This window comes from Prunus mume, linkage group LG2 (genome assembly GCF_029339155.1).
Source record: "Prunus mume cultivar Tortuosa linkage group LG2, ASM2933915v1, whole genome shotgun sequence".
Taxonomy (NCBI): domain Eukaryota; kingdom Viridiplantae; phylum Streptophyta; class Magnoliopsida; order Rosales; family Rosaceae; genus Prunus; species Prunus mume.
Genome location: NC_142699.1, coordinates 3,917,585 through 3,939,069, shown reverse-complemented (window position 1 = coordinate 3,939,069; position 21,485 = coordinate 3,917,585). Strand labels below are relative to the sequence as shown.

Below are 21,485 nucleotides of genomic sequence, written 5' to 3'. Positions count from 1 at the left end.
TCTCATCCCATCATGTATCTGGATTCAGCTTCAGGATTGCGGGTTGAAATTCGAATTTAAGATATCTTTCGACATTGCAAAACAAAAATTACTAAATTAAATGCTAATTGATGCAAAACTAATTTATAACGATTTGATTTAACTTTTTCTGAATGCAATAGATAAAGACAACATAACTTTTTTTTTCTTTTTTCTGATAATTTATAAGTGGAGAATGGGTAGAGTCAAATAAGAATTGCTCTAGCATTGAAGTTACAATCACTTGAGACAATCACATACTAACTAACGATTTTGTTGTTGTCATTTTGCCTTTAACTTTAAATCCTTTTTAACAAATATTATATTCTTTCTATAAAATAAACTTTTTAAGTCAAACAATGAAGAAAAAAGAAAAGTCAGTATTTTTAAAACACATTCACTCAAAACAATCTCATATATTTTGTGTTTAGCTTGAGGCCTCATAACAACAACATAGTGAATCATATGTTATAGAATTAAAACAATCTTATCAACGCCAAAGAGGTTTAGTCTATTGAAAAATAACTTTGATTTACAGACCAATGGTCATAGGTTTGAACCCTCATAAACCATTATTGTTTAGACTATTACTTGTGTTAAAAAAATCATTCTTATTTTATAGTTATATTTATTTTATGTACTACTGGAAGGTATTTCAAATTCGAATCTTCGTTCCATATATAATAAAAAAACTTGTCTTTCTAATATTGAGGTTCCAAATTCGATTCTGTTCTTATGTTTATTGAAAAAAAACTTATCCATGGGAAAATTACACACTTATACCATTTTATTCGTACTAACATAATTTATAAACAATAAACAGGAACAAGATACAGATTTGGTGAGTGAAAAGAGGAATAAAATATAAAACCAAACTGAACCAAGAAATATAGAAAAACAAACCAAAAGGGGCCCAAGAAAAAGGAGGAGAAAAAAAAAAAAAACTTTTTAACTTTTTTTGGGAGACACTTTGTTTTATTAAAGTGGCTATTTTAATGCATTTTTTGTTGTTGGTCTGAATGGTTATTTTAATGCATAGAGGTTCACTTCGGACAGCAAATTAAGCTTCTGTATCTTTGTGCCGTATGGAGGGTCCTTAGCTCTCTCTCTCTCTCTCTCTGTCTGACTCTCAGCTTCTTGTCAGCTAAATCAAAGACCTCTTCTTCAATCACAAATTTGCTTGCTTTCTTTTTTGTTTTTCCAGTCGTTTCTCATTTTCTTCAGCCACTGATCCACCCAATCTTTTCAGGTAAACTCCCCTTAGTCTCCTATCAGCTCCTCTACTTCACTTGCAATATTCAATCAGATTTGTTTCTGTTTTCTTTTTTCGTTTTGAAATTTTTTGGTTTCTGGGTAATCTTCACTTTCAGTGACAGTGGTTTTTCTTCTTTTTTGTTTTGGTTTCAGCTCTCTCTTCCTTTCTCCTGCCCTGGTTTTTGGTAGCTCGGACTTTGAAGGGAAGGAACTGAAGGTAACATTGGGTTTTAATCTTACTCTTTTTGCACAGTGAGTAGTTTAGTTTCCAGATTTCATGGCTTTTTTTCTTGTTCTCCCTTGTCTCACAAAATGCACGGATTTAGTTTTAATGGTTATAATTTTGTTTAGTTTCTCTGTCATCACTTTTCAGCAAAGCATAAATATTTGGTTTTATTTTATTTTTGTGTATGCTCTGATTTTTATTTTCTTTTCCGTGTGGTGAATTTCTTGGTCTTTATTTCTGGGTCTCTCTCTGTTTTTCTTTGAAATTTTTGTTTGGCTCCCATAAAAGTAACGCGTATTAATTTTTTTTATTTACATGCATTTAATTTTACATTAGAAGTGGTTCATTTTGTGTCTCTTTTGCTAGGCAGGTTTTTGCTTGAATATTTTGTGTTTTTTTTTCCAACAGAACCCTTTTATTTATGGAACACAGAGTCAAGGCTCATAAATTTGAAGCCATCTTCATTTAAGTTCTAAAATCCTTTGGTCCTGAAATCTGTAAAACCCACCATCCTTTTTTATTTGTTTATTTTAAATTTATGTTTTCCTCTCATATGACTGTGATTTGGCCTTTGAATCTGTATAGATGTGATGATTGCAACTTGATTAGCAGATTAGTCTTTAATTTCCTCCAGTTCTCTGACCTGAAATAAATTCTTTGCTGAAGTGGTAATATTTCAGTCTTATATATCAGTCTATTTATTAAATATGTAATCCTTTTACCAGGGATGTAAAGATTGACAAAACCTCAAGCTTCACGATTTGTATTTATTTTATTGTATCCACTGGTTAATTGTGATCTGAGAATATGCTGAAATTTCCGTTGTAATTAATTTTTTTTTTGGCGTTTTGCTTGTAACATGGTTCTAAGGCACAAAACAAGATTATTTTTATTTTAAGGGACACTTGATTAAGTCAGGGAAGTTTCAAGTTGAATCTTTTGGCTGCCTCTACTGGATTTGTTTTCTCATTAAGGGTAGACAGCTGTTGTTGAATGCATTATTTTTTGCTTCGTCCATTTTTTAAGATTCTGATTGGTGTTTTCTGAAGCTTTAACATTTAGCAGGCTTCAAATATAATTTGGAGGGTTGTTCATTGTTCATTGTGATGTCACCACCGCTGCTTGGTGTTGGGGAGGAGGAGGAGGGTCACAGTGATGTTACATTATTGTCTTCCTCGGTTTCTATGGAGAGTGTATGCCACAATAGCTCGGAATTGAAGGAGCGAAATTACATGGGATTATCCGATTGCTCTTCGGTAGACAGTTCGAAAGTCTCTACTGTCTCTGGTGGAAGTAAAAGTAGTCTGAATCTGAAGGCTACAGACCTTAGACTTGGGCTTCCTGGATCCCAGTCTCCTGAGAGAGACTCTGAACTGAGGCTAATCTCCACTCAACTTGATGAGAAACCCCTATTCCCATTGCATCCTATAAAGGATGGCAACTACTCTTCATTGCAGAAAACAGTTGTTTCAGGCAACAAGAGAGGTTTCTCTGATGCTATGGATGGGTTCTCGGAGGTAAAAACAACTGCTTTGTATGAAAGAGAATTGGATCTGTTTATTTATTTTAGGATCACGTCAGGCTTTACAACGGCCATATTTGTGATGCAGGGGAAATATGCTAATTCAGAGGTAAACTTGTTGCTGTCACCCAGGACTTCTCCAAACTTGGGATTGAAAACTGGTTCTGGACTTGAAAACCTTGCGACTCAACCAGCCAAAACAAAAGAGGTTGCACCAGCAAAGATAGTACAAGAGAGGCCCCATGCTGTCAATGAAACCAGACCGAATCATAATGGATCTGGAAATAGTACTAGCAGTGCACCTGCTACCAAGTAAGTGATTCAAAAAGTTTATCTGTAGCATTGAATAATGTTTTTAGCCATAGCTTCTGCCTTAACAAAGAAAATGGAGTCTCAGCTTCCTTGTATGTTAGGGCACAGGTTGTGGGTTGGCCACCTATAAGATCATTTAGGAGGCAAACTCTGGCCACTACATCAAAGAACACTGAGGAAGTAGAGGGAAAATCAGGGCCTGGTGCTCTGTTTGTCAAGGTCAGCTTGGATGGTGCTCCTTATTTGAGGAAAATAGATTTGAAAAATTACTCTGCATACCAGGAACTTTCTTCTGCTCTGGAAAAGATGTTCAGTTGTTTTACCATAGGTGAGTTATTGCAAATATTCTATTGTTATACAAATGCCTTAGTTTATTTGTTTATAGTTATGTAATTTATGCTGAATTCTGAGTTTTAATTTCCAAAGTTGCTGCATTTGCATGGATCCAGTTACTGCTCTGTTGGTATGATTTCAGGTCAATATGGATCTCATGGAGCCCGGGCAGAGAGATTAGCGAAAGCAAGCTGAAAGATTTGCTTCATGGCTCAGAATATGTTCTAACTTACGAGGACAAAGATGGTGACTGGATGCTTGTGGGTGATGTCCCTTGGAAGTAAGTTGTCATTTACTTGCACATATGTTTCTCTACTAATTGCTTTTTTCTATGTACACAATTGACTTACTATTGATACAAAAGCTTAAAAACTGTCACGTCTTTTGCATGGGCCGATATCAGAGTTACAATTAGTATTAAGAAGAAGAGCTGGCTATGTGCTATTTTGGCTATAATATACAAGTTGAATTGATTTAGAAATTCTGCAAAGTCCATGAAGTGGTGATTTTTCATGGATGGTTGTTAGGTATCTTGCATGGGTTGTGTGTATGAGCTTCATATATAGCGTTGCAGGTCATTTAGTGAAAGTACATTATGTAAAGAATTGCCAAAGACCTCAGTGACATCGAAGTTTGCATTTAAGTAATTCTATTTAACCTTAGATCACGGCCATCATCTTCATATTAACTTGGATGGCTTGAACTTGAAAAACATGTGAAAATTTGATGAACCTGCGAGTGATGAAGACAAATGTGATATTGTAATGTGTAAACCATAGAATTTGATATTAGTCATGTGTATGGACACAAAGGAGACTCTTGTTCAGAGAGAGAGAGAGAGAGAGAGAGAGATGTGATCTGTTTTCTTTTATTAGGATTAACCTCTGATGTCTCAAAATATGGGTATCATGGTTGGTGTGCTTTAATTTTCTTCCATAGGCTGTTATGTTACTATGTGTCGATGTCCATTTAATTGCTATTTTGCATCAGGTCATATTGCTTCAGTGAAGTTAATATGTAGTGTTCTGAATTTTGAATATGTTCCAAGGCATTTTATATTTTAATTTTAAAATCTGATTGAAAATTTGGACTTTGGCAGCATGTTCATTGATACCTGCAAAAGGATGAGGATTATGAAGAGTTCAGACGCCATTGGCCTAGGTGCGTATATTATATGTTCCGTTGATTCCTTTAATTATGATCTATTACAGGATTAAAACAGCTTTTCCTCCCACAATTGAGATACGTACTCTATTGCTTTTACTCCAGCTATATAATCCCATAGATAACATATATTATCAAGGAGTTGTAGTTTTATCTAACTTTTGAACTTTACCTTGTCAGGATTGCGATAATAGAACTAGTTAGGTGCTGATTATGATGTTTGCCATTAGTAATAACAAATAATCAGAACTGAAGTTTTACATTACTGGGAAATGCTAGCAACCTTCCCCTCTTGCCTTCCCTTTTTTTCCTTCCTCATTGATTTTGTGCCACGTGTATTCCAATCACACATAAATCTATGTATTTAATATGTTCCAAAATTCTTTGTTCTCTTTACAAGCAAAAGATTAGTACTTTGCATTAAATACATAGATTTATGTGTGAGTGTAATACACGTGGCACAAAATGAATGGGGATGGCAAGAGGGAAGATAGCTAGCACTCTCCTATTACTACAGTATGAGGAAATCACAAGTCACAACAATTTGCACTTCTTTTCAGTTGTTTGTGTTTTTTTGAAGGAATTGGGAAGTAGGGGGTTATGTAAGGGTTGCCTGTGGGTTGGGCCAGACCATGCCTTGTGATAGGAATGTATTAGCTGTTAGCTCTTCTTGCCTAGTAGCAGTCGCGCTAGGCTGTCTTCTCTTTGTAGTTGGGAGAGCTGGAAGCCTGCCTTAGACAGGGTAAGTGGATTGCATCTGGCTCAGGCTCGTATTATGAGGGTTGAGTTGGGTGGGGCCCACTAACGAGTTCGGGTTGGATGTAGCCTACATGGCTAGCTAGCAGCAGTTTTTCTAATGAGGCTAACTCACATTTGCAAGTAACTTTGCTTAGTCTAAGTTTGATAATTACCTCCAATTATATAAATTAAAAAAAATAAAGAATCAAAATAAAACTAAGGGAGCCATAGTAAAGAAATGTATGTATTGCTGTGTGAAAATGTTTTTCTAGACCTTTTGCTCTCATTCAATTCATAATTCAGGTCCTGAAGTTTGCTAAAATCAATTTCTGACATGTCGAAGTTCCTTATGTCATCGTTATGAATGATAAACTGTTAGGGTTTCTTTGCTTAACATCCCACAATGAGACGGTGAAATTTACATGCATATTGGATCGTAGTTGAGATCTGATTCTAGAATGGGGGGATCATTTTTCCTAAATTACAAAATTAATACTAAATATTCTCGTTGTCATATGGCCCATGTTCAAACTTACTATAGTTTCGTTCCACAAAATCTTTATTCTGGTTACGTTGGTGAGTTCAAAGTTTCAAACTCAGCATATGCATATTCCTTCTTGGCTTAACTCTAGTTATAATCAAGGTTGATTCTTAAGAGATTTTATTTGTTTATATATCTGTCCGTTTGTTTATTTGTCTATGTATTTATTTGCTTTGGTTTTATATGCAGCTCCAAGGTCCATGGAGAAGTGCAGGAACAGGAACTAGCCAGTAATATGCATTGTGATGCCTTCCATCTAGCAGTCTATGAATTTGGAATGAAGGCAAGGCCTACAACCGCAGCAACCAGATAATCTGGAGTGCAAGGATTTGTTGTGTGGGGCTGGATGGGACATCACCGGTGGCTGCTTTACTATATTATTACTACATCTGTGTATTTTTTTGTTTGCCATGGATTCATGTTTTTGTGATTTCTATTTCTAACTTGTCAACGTTCTTAAAACTACTGAAACTCAAAACCTCTGTATCTGGAAGTAACCTCTGCAGTTCTATGTTCACAGGTTCCTGTTCTCACACAGGATCCTTAAGTTTGTAAAGAGCCAATTGTTTGTGAACCTGGTTATGTATGTGTGTGTGGTCTAGGATCTTCAAGACTCCCAAGTTATCTGTCATTCTGGCTGATTTCTCATTCTGTTCTTTGGGCCTCGTGTGTTCCATCACCTATCCGAGACCCCACTTATATTATTCAATTTTTGACTTGGTTCTCAGAATGCTGTATTTATGTTAAATTTAAGGTTTCAAATGGTAGAAATGAAGATGCATTTAGAAAATCTCATCTGGGAGCAGGTGATATTACAAGGCTGAATTCCGGAACTGGCCGATAATGACGGGGGTTAGATGACCTAATTATTAAGCAGTTTGCAGGGTCTATAGTTTTTGTAACTTTGTGCTTTGCATAAGAACAGAGCTGTTGGTTGGGAGGTCTTGTTTGTTAGGAGTTCCTTCAATCAAAGTTCACTTCACTTAAGGGCATCTTCATCGTCAGAGCTGCATTCATTTATTTTTAAATGTATATATTCTGTATCGTATGGTGCAAAGGGGGACAATGGCCCAAAACCAAACAACTAGCCATGAATGCTCCTGGGCCTAGAGGGGCTACGTAAATTCTCAAACTCATGTGTTGGTTGAAAAAGAAAATAGAAAGACAGATAGGTGCACAAGAGAAGCATTTCAGAGGAATTATTTTATAGGATAGTACGATCACGTGGTATAACTTTTTTACGTGCTAAAATTTTCAGTCAACAAAGCTTATGGGTGATGCATGCATCGAGTCAACAAATAAGTCGTATCATTGATGAACTGGGCCCCTTATTCCATTTCTTGTATTATCTTAGAATATCTCTTATCGACATAATCTTTGCCTTGTTGAAATTCGTTTCAGCCGAGTAGATCTTTGTTCTTCTTCTATCCTCTCAATTAAATGGCTACTTTCTATATATAATGATGAGTCATGACCAAATTAAAAGATCATTTATCTGGACTTCTGGCTGGTACACCAGAAACAAGCCCACAAAATATATTTGTTTGGCAAACCCACACTTGATCCATAAATGATTCATATAATGATGTGACACTTGATTTTTTAGTGACAACTTGAAATAAAAAATTAATATCATGCACATGAATTAATTTCTAATTAATTTCAGGCAAATATTTTTCATGGGCTATATGTAATATTGTTTGAAGTACTCAATTGTAGTTCGAGTGGTTAAAAATATTTATCCTTATGAGATCCTAAGTTTGATTGTCCCCTCCCTTGATATCGCTTGCAAATGGACATATTCAATTTGTCCTTTTTCTGAGAATATTTTGGCTTTCCCTCTGCCACTGAATTCGCATCTGCAGGGAAATCAAAACCCATTACCTGCCTCCAAATCTATGCCCATTCCTTCAATTACTAATGCAACCCATTTTAGCAAGAACAGAAAAACTCGACTTGTCAATGTCGTTATAGTCAAAAAAGCAAAGGTGACAACATGAAAGGAGCTTGGAAATTTTGGTATGCATGACAACATGAAATCCAAGATTTCAGCTGATCTCATCTGATCTAGATAGAAAAGAGTAGTGTTGACTAAACAAATGAATTTGAGATGTAACATCATGTGAATATGCATGCAAATATATTCTTTTGGTCCTCCTGTTCCTATAAAATATATTATATGGGGGGAGTTGGAGTGGTTAGCAAATGTTAGTTGGAGAAATTAAGTTCAACAAAGAGAGACGAATTCTATTTTAAAATATTTTAGTCTCAATTATCATGATTTTTAATTTAATTCCCACCATCAACTTTGATAGTGGGTGCTTTTGACTATCTCATGCATGATTATTTTCATTAATTTGACAAAAATATTCACATAATTATTTGAGAAGCCTTCAAGTAAGGCACGTTTCATGGCTTTGCATACATAATGATAATGATATATATATATATATATATGTGTGTGTGTGTCAACTTGGTAGTTCATATAATATTTGCTTACTTTTAAAAGAAAATTGTGGGCGGGTCCAAAATCCAAGTAGAGAGCAGCCTACTGCGTGCTGCTCTTTCAAAATTATAACACGTCGTGGTGCAAAATGAGTTTATAATTTAGGTGGATTAGAAACACCATGTCTGGATGGCACGTGGTGGTGCAATGCAGTAAGGCGAATGTGTAGGGTATAAAGGGGGTAAATGAAAATAATTTCTTCAAACGTCACTTGTCTTTAATTGTCTATTCACGAAGGGTCATAACCTGTCTTCTTGTTTAACTTTCAGATGGGGGGTACAATGAAATTAACAATAAAAGGGGTAGACACCAAACAGAAGCGCCCTTTGTGAAATTGACAATAGAGGAAACACAGACACATCGTTTATCATCAGAATGTCATGCCTGTTGTTTTCCATGACATTCTTTTCTTGCAGATATCCCATTGTTCGGTGGGTTTCAATACTTCTAGCTAGTGGTAGAACAGTTGCTTCTTACGCACCAAGTTGAACTCTTGCCTTCTAACAGTTCCCTTACTTGAATCGGAAATATAAAAATCAGGAAAATTTGACTTTTCATCCTTTGATAAGATTGCAAAAATCAAAATCTAATCTAACACTAAGGTTTAAGAAATGAACATCTTATTTAATGATGAAACTCCACTTTCTAAAAATAAAAACTCGTTATTAATCTCTATGTTTTGTGGCTCAGACTGAATTGGACTATTTCAATTGAATTTAACAAAAATAAAAAACGTAAATTGGCCGATTAGTTTGGTTCAAATTTCAATATCTCAAAATTATTGATGTAGAAGTTTGAAGTTTTGATGATCATGAGGGTTCTTGATAGGGTTCTCCTATCTATAAAGCTCCCAATTAATTCCCCAAATGAAGCCATGCAATTAAACACTTGTTTGGTTCGATCTCCAAAACAAACAAAAACATACTAACCAAAACTGAGGAAGGAAGTGATTGTTCAATAAGGGAAGAACGTGTTCTTCTAGCAACCTAGCAAATAAGTACAGAACAATTAACTATTGAGAACCAAATAAGCAGTGGGTCGCATTCCGATCTGTCCATCTGGGTACAGAAAATTAAAACTGGTTTCAGCCACAACATACAACATACCAGCTAGCTACGGAATCTCCAACAATCACAAGTTTTCTGTCAGTGTGTGTTGTGTACGTGGTTCTTTTTCTTTACATGCACCATCCTATCATGTATGGCATGCATCCGTACGACCACCCCTATTGCTGGGGTGGTCCCCTAGCATATAGAATGCATGCTAGAAATGCTGCATTCAGTTAGTTTTATCGGTGATGCTGATGCACACGAATTTAGGCTCGACCGAACGTAACACTTTTCTGATAGAAATAGGCACCACATGACTCAGTTTTATTAGTGATACATACGAATTTAGGTTCAACCGATTTGGTTTCCGTCATTAACTTCTTCTTATTTTGGAAGATGACAAATTGGACAAAATATTTGGTGGCATACATGTATTGCAAAGCTTTATATACTAGATTAGACAAGCTTCTGAGCTTAGCATAAATGAGGAAGCTTGATATTCATTGTAGGCTATTAGAGTATGATGGCATTATGCCTTCATGCGGCCTATGAGATTCCCCAAAATTTTCAGCCGTATAAGGCATATCATGACCTAATGAGATTCATTTTGGTTATGTTTTCAGATGTGTGCGGCATCAATTCAAACTCATCCAAAATTTAATCTTATCCCAACACCGAAAGAGGGAAAAAAAAAACACTATTTTTTCTTCTCAAAAGGGGAAAACTCTGGTTGGCTTCTTCCTTCACTCCAAGCTGAAGTTTCCATTGATTAATATATTTATCATTTTCCCCTAGAAAAACAAACATTTGTCACACCATTGAACTTGATATGTTCCCTACTTCCTAGTGTAGATTTTTCAAACAACAATAATTTCCCCACTGAGTTGTGTCTATTAAAATTCAACTTCTATACTCACCAACATAATCCTCCAAAATGACATGTAATATATCATTTATGTGGTAATGGTGATATTTTATTTCGTACAGCTCCAAGCTTCAATCTCAAAACCAATCATGTATTCACTGAATTTGTTGTATGCTGACTATGATAATAATATCATTTCTCCACATGAGTCGAGGTGTAAGAGCTCAACCAACTGACCCTAAAAAATTTGTGTCATGACTTATTTTTAAGATCATTAGTTAATTAATTAAAAATATGAATGATACATATGGTTGTTAAGGGATTATTCTCGGTCAATGAAGGTTGCTTCAGTTGATAAGGTCCCTGCATTGTGTGTAGCTCCACTAGTATTTGAGTCCCGCAGCCAGCAATCCTCATTGATGCGAGATCTGTAATTTCCTACATAAATTCATACCGATAGCAGCTAGCAATTGGATGCCATGCATAAAGTTCTTCCGACTCGAGGTTATGAATCTGTCCTAGCGCTGATTGTGCGAGTAGCCAATCTTCCCTTAAACTTTTCTTTAAGAAAAAAAAGGATTATTCTCGCAGTTAAGATTTATATGATTCGTTGAGGCATGTGCCCCAATAATTAAATGGCAGCATCTTAACAGCCAATAGGAAGGTGATGCTCATGCAATTATTTATTTTGAGCCCATATTAAAGTCTTCCTCTTAATTGCTTCCACTTTAAAATTAGGGCTTCACTTAAATACAGCACCCATGTGCCTCTGTAACCTTACCAACCAATTACTATCACTTTCAACACTAACTACATATTCCAAAATCAACTGCTAATCTCTATTTTAAAAGTCCTTTCAATAAGACAATAACCACCTCATTTTCTCTGCTAATTGTTGCCTTTAATATTAAGTTGTCGACTTATTTAATAGTATCATAATCAAGTCTTGTCCAAGTAATTACGAATTAAGTGTGCCCCTGATTTTATTCACGACGTCTGAGTAAGACTGTATGTTTCCCTCTTGTATTTCTTCTAGTATTTAATAAAGTTCTCTGGTATTTGATGAGGAAAAGAAAAACTCCGTATCCTCCTCAATCCTAATGACATAATCAAATCTAAAAAAATTTGGTAATTTAAAGAGCTTAATTAATGTGTTTTCTTATCCCATAATCACATCCTGAATAATACTAGTCTTACCATATTTTTTATACCATAATTTTATGCCACATGATGTGGCAGTTGATGTGTACATACCACATCATGTAAAATACTAGTTTTTGTTTTTCTAATTTTATTTATTAAAATACACTTCATTCATTTAATTGATCTTTCATATGATATGGACATGCCACATTATGTGGTATAGAAATGTGGGATAATAATGTGGTAAGTGTAGCATTACTCCTCCAGAAAATAATAATACTTTAGTTGGAGCAGCGGCTTTAATTATTTAAAGGAGCAACCAACCATCTCTCTGAGATGTGATCGGGATTTGATCATGGTCTCACTTAACCCCGATTTGCAATGAGACATTATAATTAGACAGGTACAATGGACTAATTCAAAGGGTTTTGTTGAATGCAATGTGATGGGATCTCTTGATTAACAAGTTGCAGGCAACAAATCCGCAACTTGGAGTTTGCAAAATGATGGGATCTTTTTGCATATGGGGTGTCCAATTATGTCATGTGCTATGTGGTCATTTTTCTAAACTCCTAACTAAACTCGTTCAAGATATGTATTAGCTCAAGTTGCCTAGTAATTTAATTATATGTACTTACTTCATGCCACTCACTTTTTCAATTCATCACCTACTTGTTTTGACTAGAGCTACAAGTGGTAATATTTTCAGCTTAGCAAGATATTGTTTTTGGGTCTTCAAGCTCAAAATACGTCTTACTAAAGGAGACGGACTTTGCACATATAAGACACTTTACTTTTCCTCACCCAATCGATGTGGGACTGTGACACCATTCAGCCTTATCAGAGTCCGTAATCACTTAAATAGTTATGTGAGGCGTTGAAGCCTTTGGTATAGTACGCGTTGCACCATTTTTGCCGATCAATTAGTGACATGAGGGGCAAGGTGCAAGGTGTCGAGAGGCATAGTGATACCGAGCGACAATGTGATAGTGCAGCCATGCGTGGAGGTGTCAAGCGATGTGGAGATGTATGATGGCGTTGATCTACATGGTGATGTTATCAATCGGATGGTGAAAAAGTGATCTCCTTTTATAGGTGAGGGTGACCCGTGGGTCAATGGTCCATTTGATATTCTTCATGTTGGAGGAGCCTCCTCGTTCTCATTCGTTGTGGATTTTCTTGTGAGGCTAATACGAGCACAAACATGTAAGAGCTTTTGGATTTGAGTCATTAGCAAATGGGCTTCTTGTGTTTTGTCCACAGGTGAACTCGTGATGCGTTATTATGAAAGGTAGTAATTGGCCATCTAGTACATAGTAGGCGGACCCTATGTTCTATTTTCCCAAGTTATTTAGGTTTGAAGGATCTAAAAGCTCTCCAACGTGTGAGTCTCCAGACTTGGGAGAGAAGGGTTTTGGTTATCATCTTGTGTTAGGATACTTGTGCATTTTATTTGATTGGTGGTATACCTAATTCTAATTTGAAATCAGGGGTTGAACCAAGTGCATGATATGCTTTTAGCTTTTTCTATTTAAAAAATACATTATTTGGTATGATTTGAAAATCATGTTCGTGTGACATATATCTAAAATATATGTTGATGGAAACACAAATGACGGATCATGCTTTAAACATTTGCCACAAATGATGGATTAATTTGAGCTCTATGAGCAGCGGAAACCCCTATAGAGGAAATCAGTCACTACAATATGGATGCATCGTGGCCATTGACATGAAGGAGGACGATAATTTATGTCTTTTATAGCAAAGAGCACTAATAAAAATCGTATCTAAAGTCAAATATTCTAGTAGTGATGCAACAATATCACTGAAACTTTTTGTGGTAAGGTTTATACCTTACCCACAATGAGTCCAAGTTTGATTCTTGCACATCCTTTTTCTTGAATAAAAAAGATGTTGAATATACTAATTTTTGGTGTCGGAAGATTGATTGGTAAGAGGACAAGTTGTGGTTTACTACTACTTTCGTAGGCAACTTTTCAACATTACATATATACATGTTAATTAGTGTATAATATAAAATGTTATTATGAGTCATTTTCAAGTAATAAGAAATCTTTATCCCCTAATTTGTGTTTAGTATAATCATACCATCTTTTCTGGTCCAAAAAATACCACTTTATTCCTCACCCGATCATATGATGTGATGCGAGTTAGAATTAATCATGATAATAATTATGAAAAAACAACAAATTAAGGCTTCAAATTACAACAAACAAAAGTAAGAGTTGTATAACTACATTAGCTGTGTTATTTTATTGGGGATATGTGAAATCCATTAATTAGTAGGTCCTCTTGTTTGTGTATTATATTTCTTTTGATAGAAACGTCTTTGTTTGGATTTGCAAAGAAACTCAATTCAAAATGAAAAAGAACATGGGACTTGCTTAGAAAAATAAAATAAAAAATAATTAGTAAAGGGAAAGAAAAAGAAACTGGATTTAGAAGTATCTCTCGAGACAAACAAAACCATTCCTTTCATGATTTGTTAGTTCTTACTTATTCATCATCATCATGAATGTGCGGTCAACAGCTTTGACTGAGTTGGGCTAGATTACATTGTGCCACGTGGAGAAAGGGCTAAACACATATAGGCGATGATGACATGACGACGATGAGTAATCCCACATGGTATGCTAGTGCCATGTTGGCAAGTAAATGGGGCCCACGCCGGAAGAAATTAGCTTAGCTTTGAAGACCACTAAAACATAACAACCTCGGTACTCACGATCATCAGCTGACATGCATGCATTAAGTTGTTGACTGCAGCATACGTAAGAAGAACTAAAGAGCCCACTGCCCAATGACCTGACCACCATCCTTTAATAACAAATTATTTTGAAATTTGTACTCAACGGTAATTATCGTATGATAAAATTACATTTATTTAATGGTAATTAACTTGATGGTAATGTTGGCATTAAAAAAAAAAAAACTTGGTGGGAATGCTCACAACACAAAAATGCCCTCCTAGTTAATGATATTATTAGTCACACTTATTTTCAACTCAATAATATTCTACGTTACTGTAATTGTGTTTAAAATGTAAATAGTTACGTGCGGTCATGGATAAATTATTTTATATCAAATGGGTGATTAGAAGCATGTTGGCATGGCTACCAATGTTGGCTTAGGTAATGATGTCGTTTGATTCTAAATCAATGGGTGATTAGAATCGTGTTATTTTCGTGCATATAGAGCTAGGAGTAAATATGTCTTGTTCTTGAACACATGCAATTATCTTATTGGGGTGTATAATATGTATTCCTATATGTACAAATTGAGAATCTGGAAAAAGAAGAGCATACTTTGTTAATGATTGTATTTTGGCTTCATGCATGAATTAGCAATATTAGATAAGTATGTTACATGATATATCATGACATTATTCAATATTTTTTTTATTTTCAGAGAGAAAGCTATACATAACACTACATGCATTGTTTCATCGACCGACATTATCTAATTATCCATCCAAAGAATCAAATATTTTCATTGGAGCTTAAATTTGACAAAGTGTAAAACCACAGCATGCCATTTGAAACTTTCAAAAAGATCATATTCCAAGCTGTTTGCCCAATTAATAAGCAATTTAGTCAATTAATTAATTAATAACAACAAGAAGAAATTGTCCAAGACTCGGAGGTTGAGTGTAGTCTCAGAAAACAAAAGCAAAAGCAGAAGCAGAACAAAAATAGTTAAAGTATCACTAAAATCAAAATGACCTACGTACAATTGTAGCCTATCAATCCAAAACTGCCAAACAAAACACACAGACTCATCTCCCACACGGAAGTCATCCACAAGAAAAAACTTTCTAATCCAAATATAACTAAACAAATGGATAAAGCCATTTTTTACTTTGCCTAACTTGATTTGAAAAATATTAAATTAAAGTTGGTAATTAAGAATGATTAGGTTAAGATTAGGCTTTAATACTTTATTCTTCAAGGAGTTGACATTCACAGAAATTCTTTCAGCTTTGGACCTGAAGAAAAACGTCAGCACTGGAAGGAAGAAGGCTAGGGTTTTGTAGCTAACGGCGTTAGGTTATTCACAGACCCATAAAGGGCCCCACGTGAGGGTCGAAATTATTGACCATTCATGACACAGTCACTCCTTGCTGTCAAAATCACACTGTGCCACTCTGTGATGCTCTTTTTTTTTGGTTTTTGGGGAAGGTACTCTAGTACTATTGCACTCGCAGCACTCTATAAATATATATAAAATATTGTCATTTCATTGCCTTGGTTTGCTAAGTCCACATTGTTTACCCAAAAAGAGGAAAAGTACACAAGTAATTTACAGTTTACTGGGAGTGCTTGGGTTTTGGAAGCTTTTGCTCTATAAATTGTCAATAATGCAGCTTTATGGGATTGTGGTATAAAGGGAGGGTAGAAAGACTTTCTTGCAATTCTATTTCGGGTCAATAACGTAATGATAAGTGAGATAATTTTTTTACGAGTCTTCGTGTATTTAATTGGGAATACCTTGCATCCTTAAATGTTAACGAGATCAACATCCCTAGACCTGTTAAAGTCAATCGTGCATGAACGAGCCATTGATGTGTTCTGAGAATCGAATTATGAATATTGACTTGTACGTTGATTATAAATATAATTTAAAATTTGAATAAATGAGAGAAATTAGAAAAGGAAAGATAAAAGATATTATCTTGTACGCATGTAAAGAAGGTTGAAATTAACTAACCTTTAGAGCAGTAGGTAAAGAACAAAGAGAGAAAAAGACATGTATATCGGCTACATACCTTTAAGGATAAGGGAAGATGATTGAGAGCACATTCCGTCACAAAGAAATATAAAGGTACCCAATAACCACATATAATTCTCATGATATCATATGTTAGATTGTCGTGGTATACCTTACATGAAAGTCTAGATATTTCTTTGTTTTCAAATTAATTAAAATTTTATCTTATGATTCAATAACGACAAATAATGTGCAAAGAATAAATGAAATGATTCATAAAGCGACGAGCTAGAAAGGAATGAAACTATTTAAAGTTAGGTTTGGATAAGTCTAAACCTAAAGTATGAAAGTAACCTTTGGAACTTTGACATCTATTACAACTCTAGATCTTGTCAAATCCAGAAAAATTTAACTAGATGAGTTGTTGTTTAAGTATATAATCCAAATTCATTGCATGTAATATTTCTTACCATGTACTCTTTTTCATCATCCATCCCCACCTGTTCTCTTTCCATACTCCATTTTTGACTTTTTTACCATCCCACCTACAGTAGGAAGTGTCATTTCCACGAGGATCACGTGACCCAAGCTTGCTGCTGCCACAATGGAAGCAGGCGCGTGAGACAGGTCTGTACATAAAGGAGCATGGAGGATATAAAGCCATGGATGAGGAGGATAATAGAGGTGAGGTGGGTGGTGGTTACCGAGGGTAAAATCCTAATTACCTTTTCCAATGAATATTAAATAAATATTCAGTTTCATTAAACCTCTGATCACGTAAAGAAGCAGTAGATCTCTAGTCTTTTGGTTGCAGAGATCTTTTTGGTGCTATCAATGGAAAAGAAAGAAAAAAACAAATAAAAAGGCAAAAGAGGGAGAGGGGTCTGGTCTGATGGTCTGAGTCTGATCTGTGTAGACTCTATACTTCCTCATCCTCTGTATTCTTTCTTTCTTATTAAATCCTTCCCACCCCACTAGTTTGTCTTCATTGCTTTTTTCTTTTCATTTGATCCCATGCTCTAAATTCCATCCTCCCCTTTTGTCTTCTCCACTTTTCTCTTTTATCTTCTTCTTCCTTCTTCTTCTTCCTCAACGAAGGTAGAGGCCATAGATTTTGATAATATCAGAAAGAGAAAGCAGAGCCTACCCATCTAGTGTGCTTCTTTCTTCTTCTTTTTATGGTCTTTTTGGGGTTGAATTGAAAAATGGGTACTGGTTGGAGACGAGCCTTCTGCACTACAATCCCTCGAGATCCAGCAGATCAAACCAGAGTATCAGAGAAGCAGCAGAGAAGCCCAAGCCCAAGTCCCAGAAGCTGTACGAGGCTTGGTTTCTTCTCCAGTGGCAGCAGCAACCCTTCAACTCCGAGATTGCAATCTCAGCCTGTGATCTCAACCCAGAGCTCCATTGATGACCATGAAAGCCCCAGGCTGCTTGAATGCAAAACCAGCAGTAGCACTCCCAAGAGTACAAGAACTTCCTTTCTCTCCAGCTCAAACCCAACTTCTCCCCGATCCCCTCTCAAGCTCTCCCTCTTCAGAAACAGCTTCAAATTTCGAGTATGCAACTCTCTTAATTCACCCATTTATTTTATTTGCTACCCAATGATTTTATTTATTTATTTGTTTGGCTTATTGGGTTTTTGAATTTTCGTTTTCTGTGGGGACTTTTGCAGAGCAACTGTGGGATTTGCTTGAACAGCGTGAAGACAGGGCAGGGCACAGCCATATACACAGCAGAGTGTGGTCACGCCTTCCATTTCCCTTGCATAGCTGCTCGTGTGCGCAGCGATGACAGCCTCGTCTGTCCAGTCTGCAACTGCACCTGGAAAGACGTCCCTCTCCTCTCCATCCACAAAAACCTCAACCAATCCCGAAACGACGTCGTGGAGCCCACCAAACCCAAGCCCAGGGAAGTGGAGAAGAAGATAATAGTGGAGGCCTCCTCACCCAGAGCCTCATCGAAGCCATTGTACGACGACGACGAGTCTCTTTTCTCTCCCACATCTCGGATCATCCCTATACCAGAAGCCGACGATGAAGACGAAGACGAAGACGCCACAGACCCATTCCCCGAAAACGACGACGTCGAGGAGTTCCAGGGCTTTTTCGTCAATCCGAACCCTTCATCTTCCGACGCGCAAATCAACGGCCGAGATATCAGAACTAATAATGTCCAGGTCAGGATATTACCCGAGTCCGCTTTACTCTCGTCGGGTCGGGGCTTCGACACCTACGTCGTGGCGTTGCGGGTCAAGGCTCCTCCGCCCCCAGTTTTTAACACTTCGTGTCGTGTTTCGATCGATTTGGTGACGGTGCTTGACGTCAGCGGAAGCATGACCGGCGCGAAGCTCCAGATGCTGAAACGCGCCATGCGTTTGGTCATTTCGTCGCTCGGCTCCAACGACCGGCTTTCGATTGTCGCATTCTCAGCTACCACGAAGCGGCTGCTGCCGTTAAAGAGAATGACGGCTCACGGTCAACGTTCGGCCAGGAGAATCGTTGACCGGCTTGTGTGCGGTCAGGGGACCAGTGTTGGCGATGCATTGAGGAAGGCGACTAAAGTGCTTGAAGATCGGAGGGACAGAAATCCGGTTGCCAGTATCATGCTCTTATCGGACGGTCAGGATGAGAGGGTGAAAAATTCAGCCCATCAACGTCAGGGATCCGGCCACGTGTCGGCTACCCGATTCGCTCATATTGAGATCCCGGTTCATGCTTTTGGGTTCGGTGAAACCGGCGGCTACAGCCAGGAGCCGGCTGAGGACGCGTTTGCCAAATGCGTTGGGGGAATTTTGAGTGTGGTTGTGCAAGACTTGAGAATTCAGCTCGGCTTCGATTCCGGCTCGGCTCCAGCTGAGATTGCAGCCATCTATTCGTGCAATGGAGGGCCTGCTGTGCACGGTTCAGCTTCGGTGCGGCTCGGCGACTTGTATGCCGAGGAAGAGAGGGAGCTGCTGGTTGAGCTGCGTGTTCCCCGAGCCTTGGCTCGCGGGAGCCACCATGTTATGTCAGTCCGTTGCCTTTATAAAGACCCGGCTACTCAGGAGATTGTGTATGGGAGAGAGCAGGCGCTGTTAGTACCTCTCGCTGATGCCGTTCGATCAGCTTCCGGTCCAAAGATCGAACGATTAAGAGGTCTTTTTATAACCACACGTGCCGTAGCCGAGTCACGGAGATTGGTTGAGCATAACGACTACTCTAGCGCGCATCATTTGCTTGCATCGGCTCGGGCTTTGCTCCTCAAGTCCAAGTCTGCATCGGCTGAGGAGCACGTACGCGGCTTGGAAGCTGAGCTGGCGGAGCTGCATTGGAGGAGACAGCATAAGATCACGGAGGAGCAGCAGCAGATGCTGATGATGATCCAACGGCGGAGAGGTGGCGGCAGCAGCGAGAGGGAGATAGCCGTGGACGAAAACGGGGAGCCGCTTACGCCGACATCAGCGTGGAGAGCGGCTGAGAAGCTGGCTAAAGTGGCTATGATGAAGAAGTCGTTGAATAGAGTCAGCGACTTGCACGGCTTTGAAAATGCTAGGTTTTAATATTTATTTCTGAAGGGAAAATAAAACAGCATTTTTCCTCTTTATTTTTATTTTTTGTAATTTTAAAAATTGGATAATATGATTATTATATAATAGGGACAAGGTGGTAGTAGACGGGCGCGACCCTCATTGATTGGGTGGATGCTTGTGTTTTTGGTTTGGTTGCTTTTCTTTTTCAGTCCTTTTATTTTGAGACATTTTCATTTGCATGATCAACCGAAAGGGGCAGAATGATAGGTGGGTTAGCAAAGGACTGAATTAGTGAATAAAGTAGGGTGAATGATGGATTCAAAATGATGAACAAATCATTAACTTTAAATAAAAACCATAACTTTTCAATATTTCAAGGACAAATTACTTTAGATCCTTCTAGCTTTCTAGGAGACATGAAGGTCTTGTACCCTAATTTTTCCTTTTTGTATTTCATCATCAGGCTCTCTTCTGTCCTCATCAACTCAAACCGAGAAATCGAACGACGCCTCATTCGATAAAAACTTTCCGTTCGAAAAAGTAGTCTAAAAGTTAGCCCTAGTCATTTTTGAAACGACTCTCCGTTTCTCTCTTTGCCTCATATTCTCTCACCATCTTCTTCCCCCCCTAAACCCTCCATATCTACGCTCAGGCCCACTCCCAAAACCCAGTCCAATACCAACTCCTCAAAACCACTATCTAGGGTGCATAAGGAGCTCAACTGTGATCGAACATGGCAAATGACTAGCTAGCTTCACTGAAAAAATTTCACGCTCAAAATCTCCCCAAAAGGCTCTTTTTATTGAACAATATGTTCAAAATTATTAGTGTTATTCCAGAAAGGCTTGCACTCTAACCCACTGAAGTTATTCTGATCACTATGCCCCCTTTATCGAGCACAAGATACACACGGTTGCAGCAAAAATCTGCAACTCCCACACGGCCTGGTGGTATTTCCGCAACTGTAACCAAAGGGTTCTTCACTTCTCAGTGGTGATACTGATATTTTTTTTTTTGGCTTCCGCAGCAAAGCTTCCAACTAGTTCAGGCCATACAAATTTATGTCCTGTAAGAAATCAAGAAATCCACACTTAAAAGTTTGTAAATATTCTGTCGACATTTCAGTTCTAATTTCGCTAAAGAAAATCTTATGTAACATGAAAGAAGGAGAAAAAAATTTCAAAGTGGTCCGATTAGAATAGGTTAATGGTTCGATCATTTTCAATGTGAAAAAAAAAACCCTTCTGCTGTATAATTTTTCATAATTTATTTATTTATCTTTAATTGAGGAAATGCACAGCATACTAAGATACGCTAGTAGGGTAAAACATACATCGCTCAATGCAAAACATTTTCTTCTTCTTAAAATTTAGTATTTAATGTAATATGAATACAATTGGCTGCTTAAAATATAGGAGGAGTTCATTCTCACAATAAATGAGATTTTTACACTCGTCAAATTCCAAAGGAAAAAAAGTAAAAGGAATTCAAAAGGAAAAAAAGTAAAAGAAATTTAACAAATGTCAAAACTTCATTTGTTGTTGTGAGGATAAGTTCCTCCTCGATTTTAAG

General features: G+C 37.2%; 1 protein-coding gene and 1 pseudogene across 2 annotated transcripts; both read left to right on the top strand.

The window, feature by feature from the left end:
* The first annotated feature begins 1,020 nt into the window (after positions 1 to 1,020).
* On the top strand, positions 1,021 to 6,682 carry LOC103319419 (auxin-responsive protein IAA8-like; annotated as a pseudogene). The gene is made up of 8 exons (XR_016123824.1): positions 1,021 to 1,267; positions 1,426 to 1,489; positions 2,564 to 3,015; positions 3,109 to 3,332; positions 3,434 to 3,660; positions 3,808 to 3,945; positions 4,765 to 4,826; positions 6,298 to 6,682. The product of XR_016123824.1 is annotated as an auxin-responsive protein IAA8-like (transcript).
* A 10,401-nt stretch (positions 6,683 to 17,083) lies between these two features.
* On the top strand, positions 17,084 to 20,085 carry LOC103319418 (Zinc finger (C3HC4-type RING finger) family protein). Its single transcript, XM_008220957.2, has 2 exons — positions 17,084 to 17,961; positions 18,078 to 20,085. The coding sequence occupies exons 1-2, from the start codon at positions 17,608 to 17,610 to the stop codon at positions 19,941 to 19,943; spliced, it is 2,220 nt and encodes a 739-aa protein (XP_008219179.2). The 5' UTR covers positions 17,084 to 17,607; the 3' UTR covers positions 19,944 to 20,085.
* Positions 20,086 to 21,485: the final 1,400 nt, after the last annotated feature.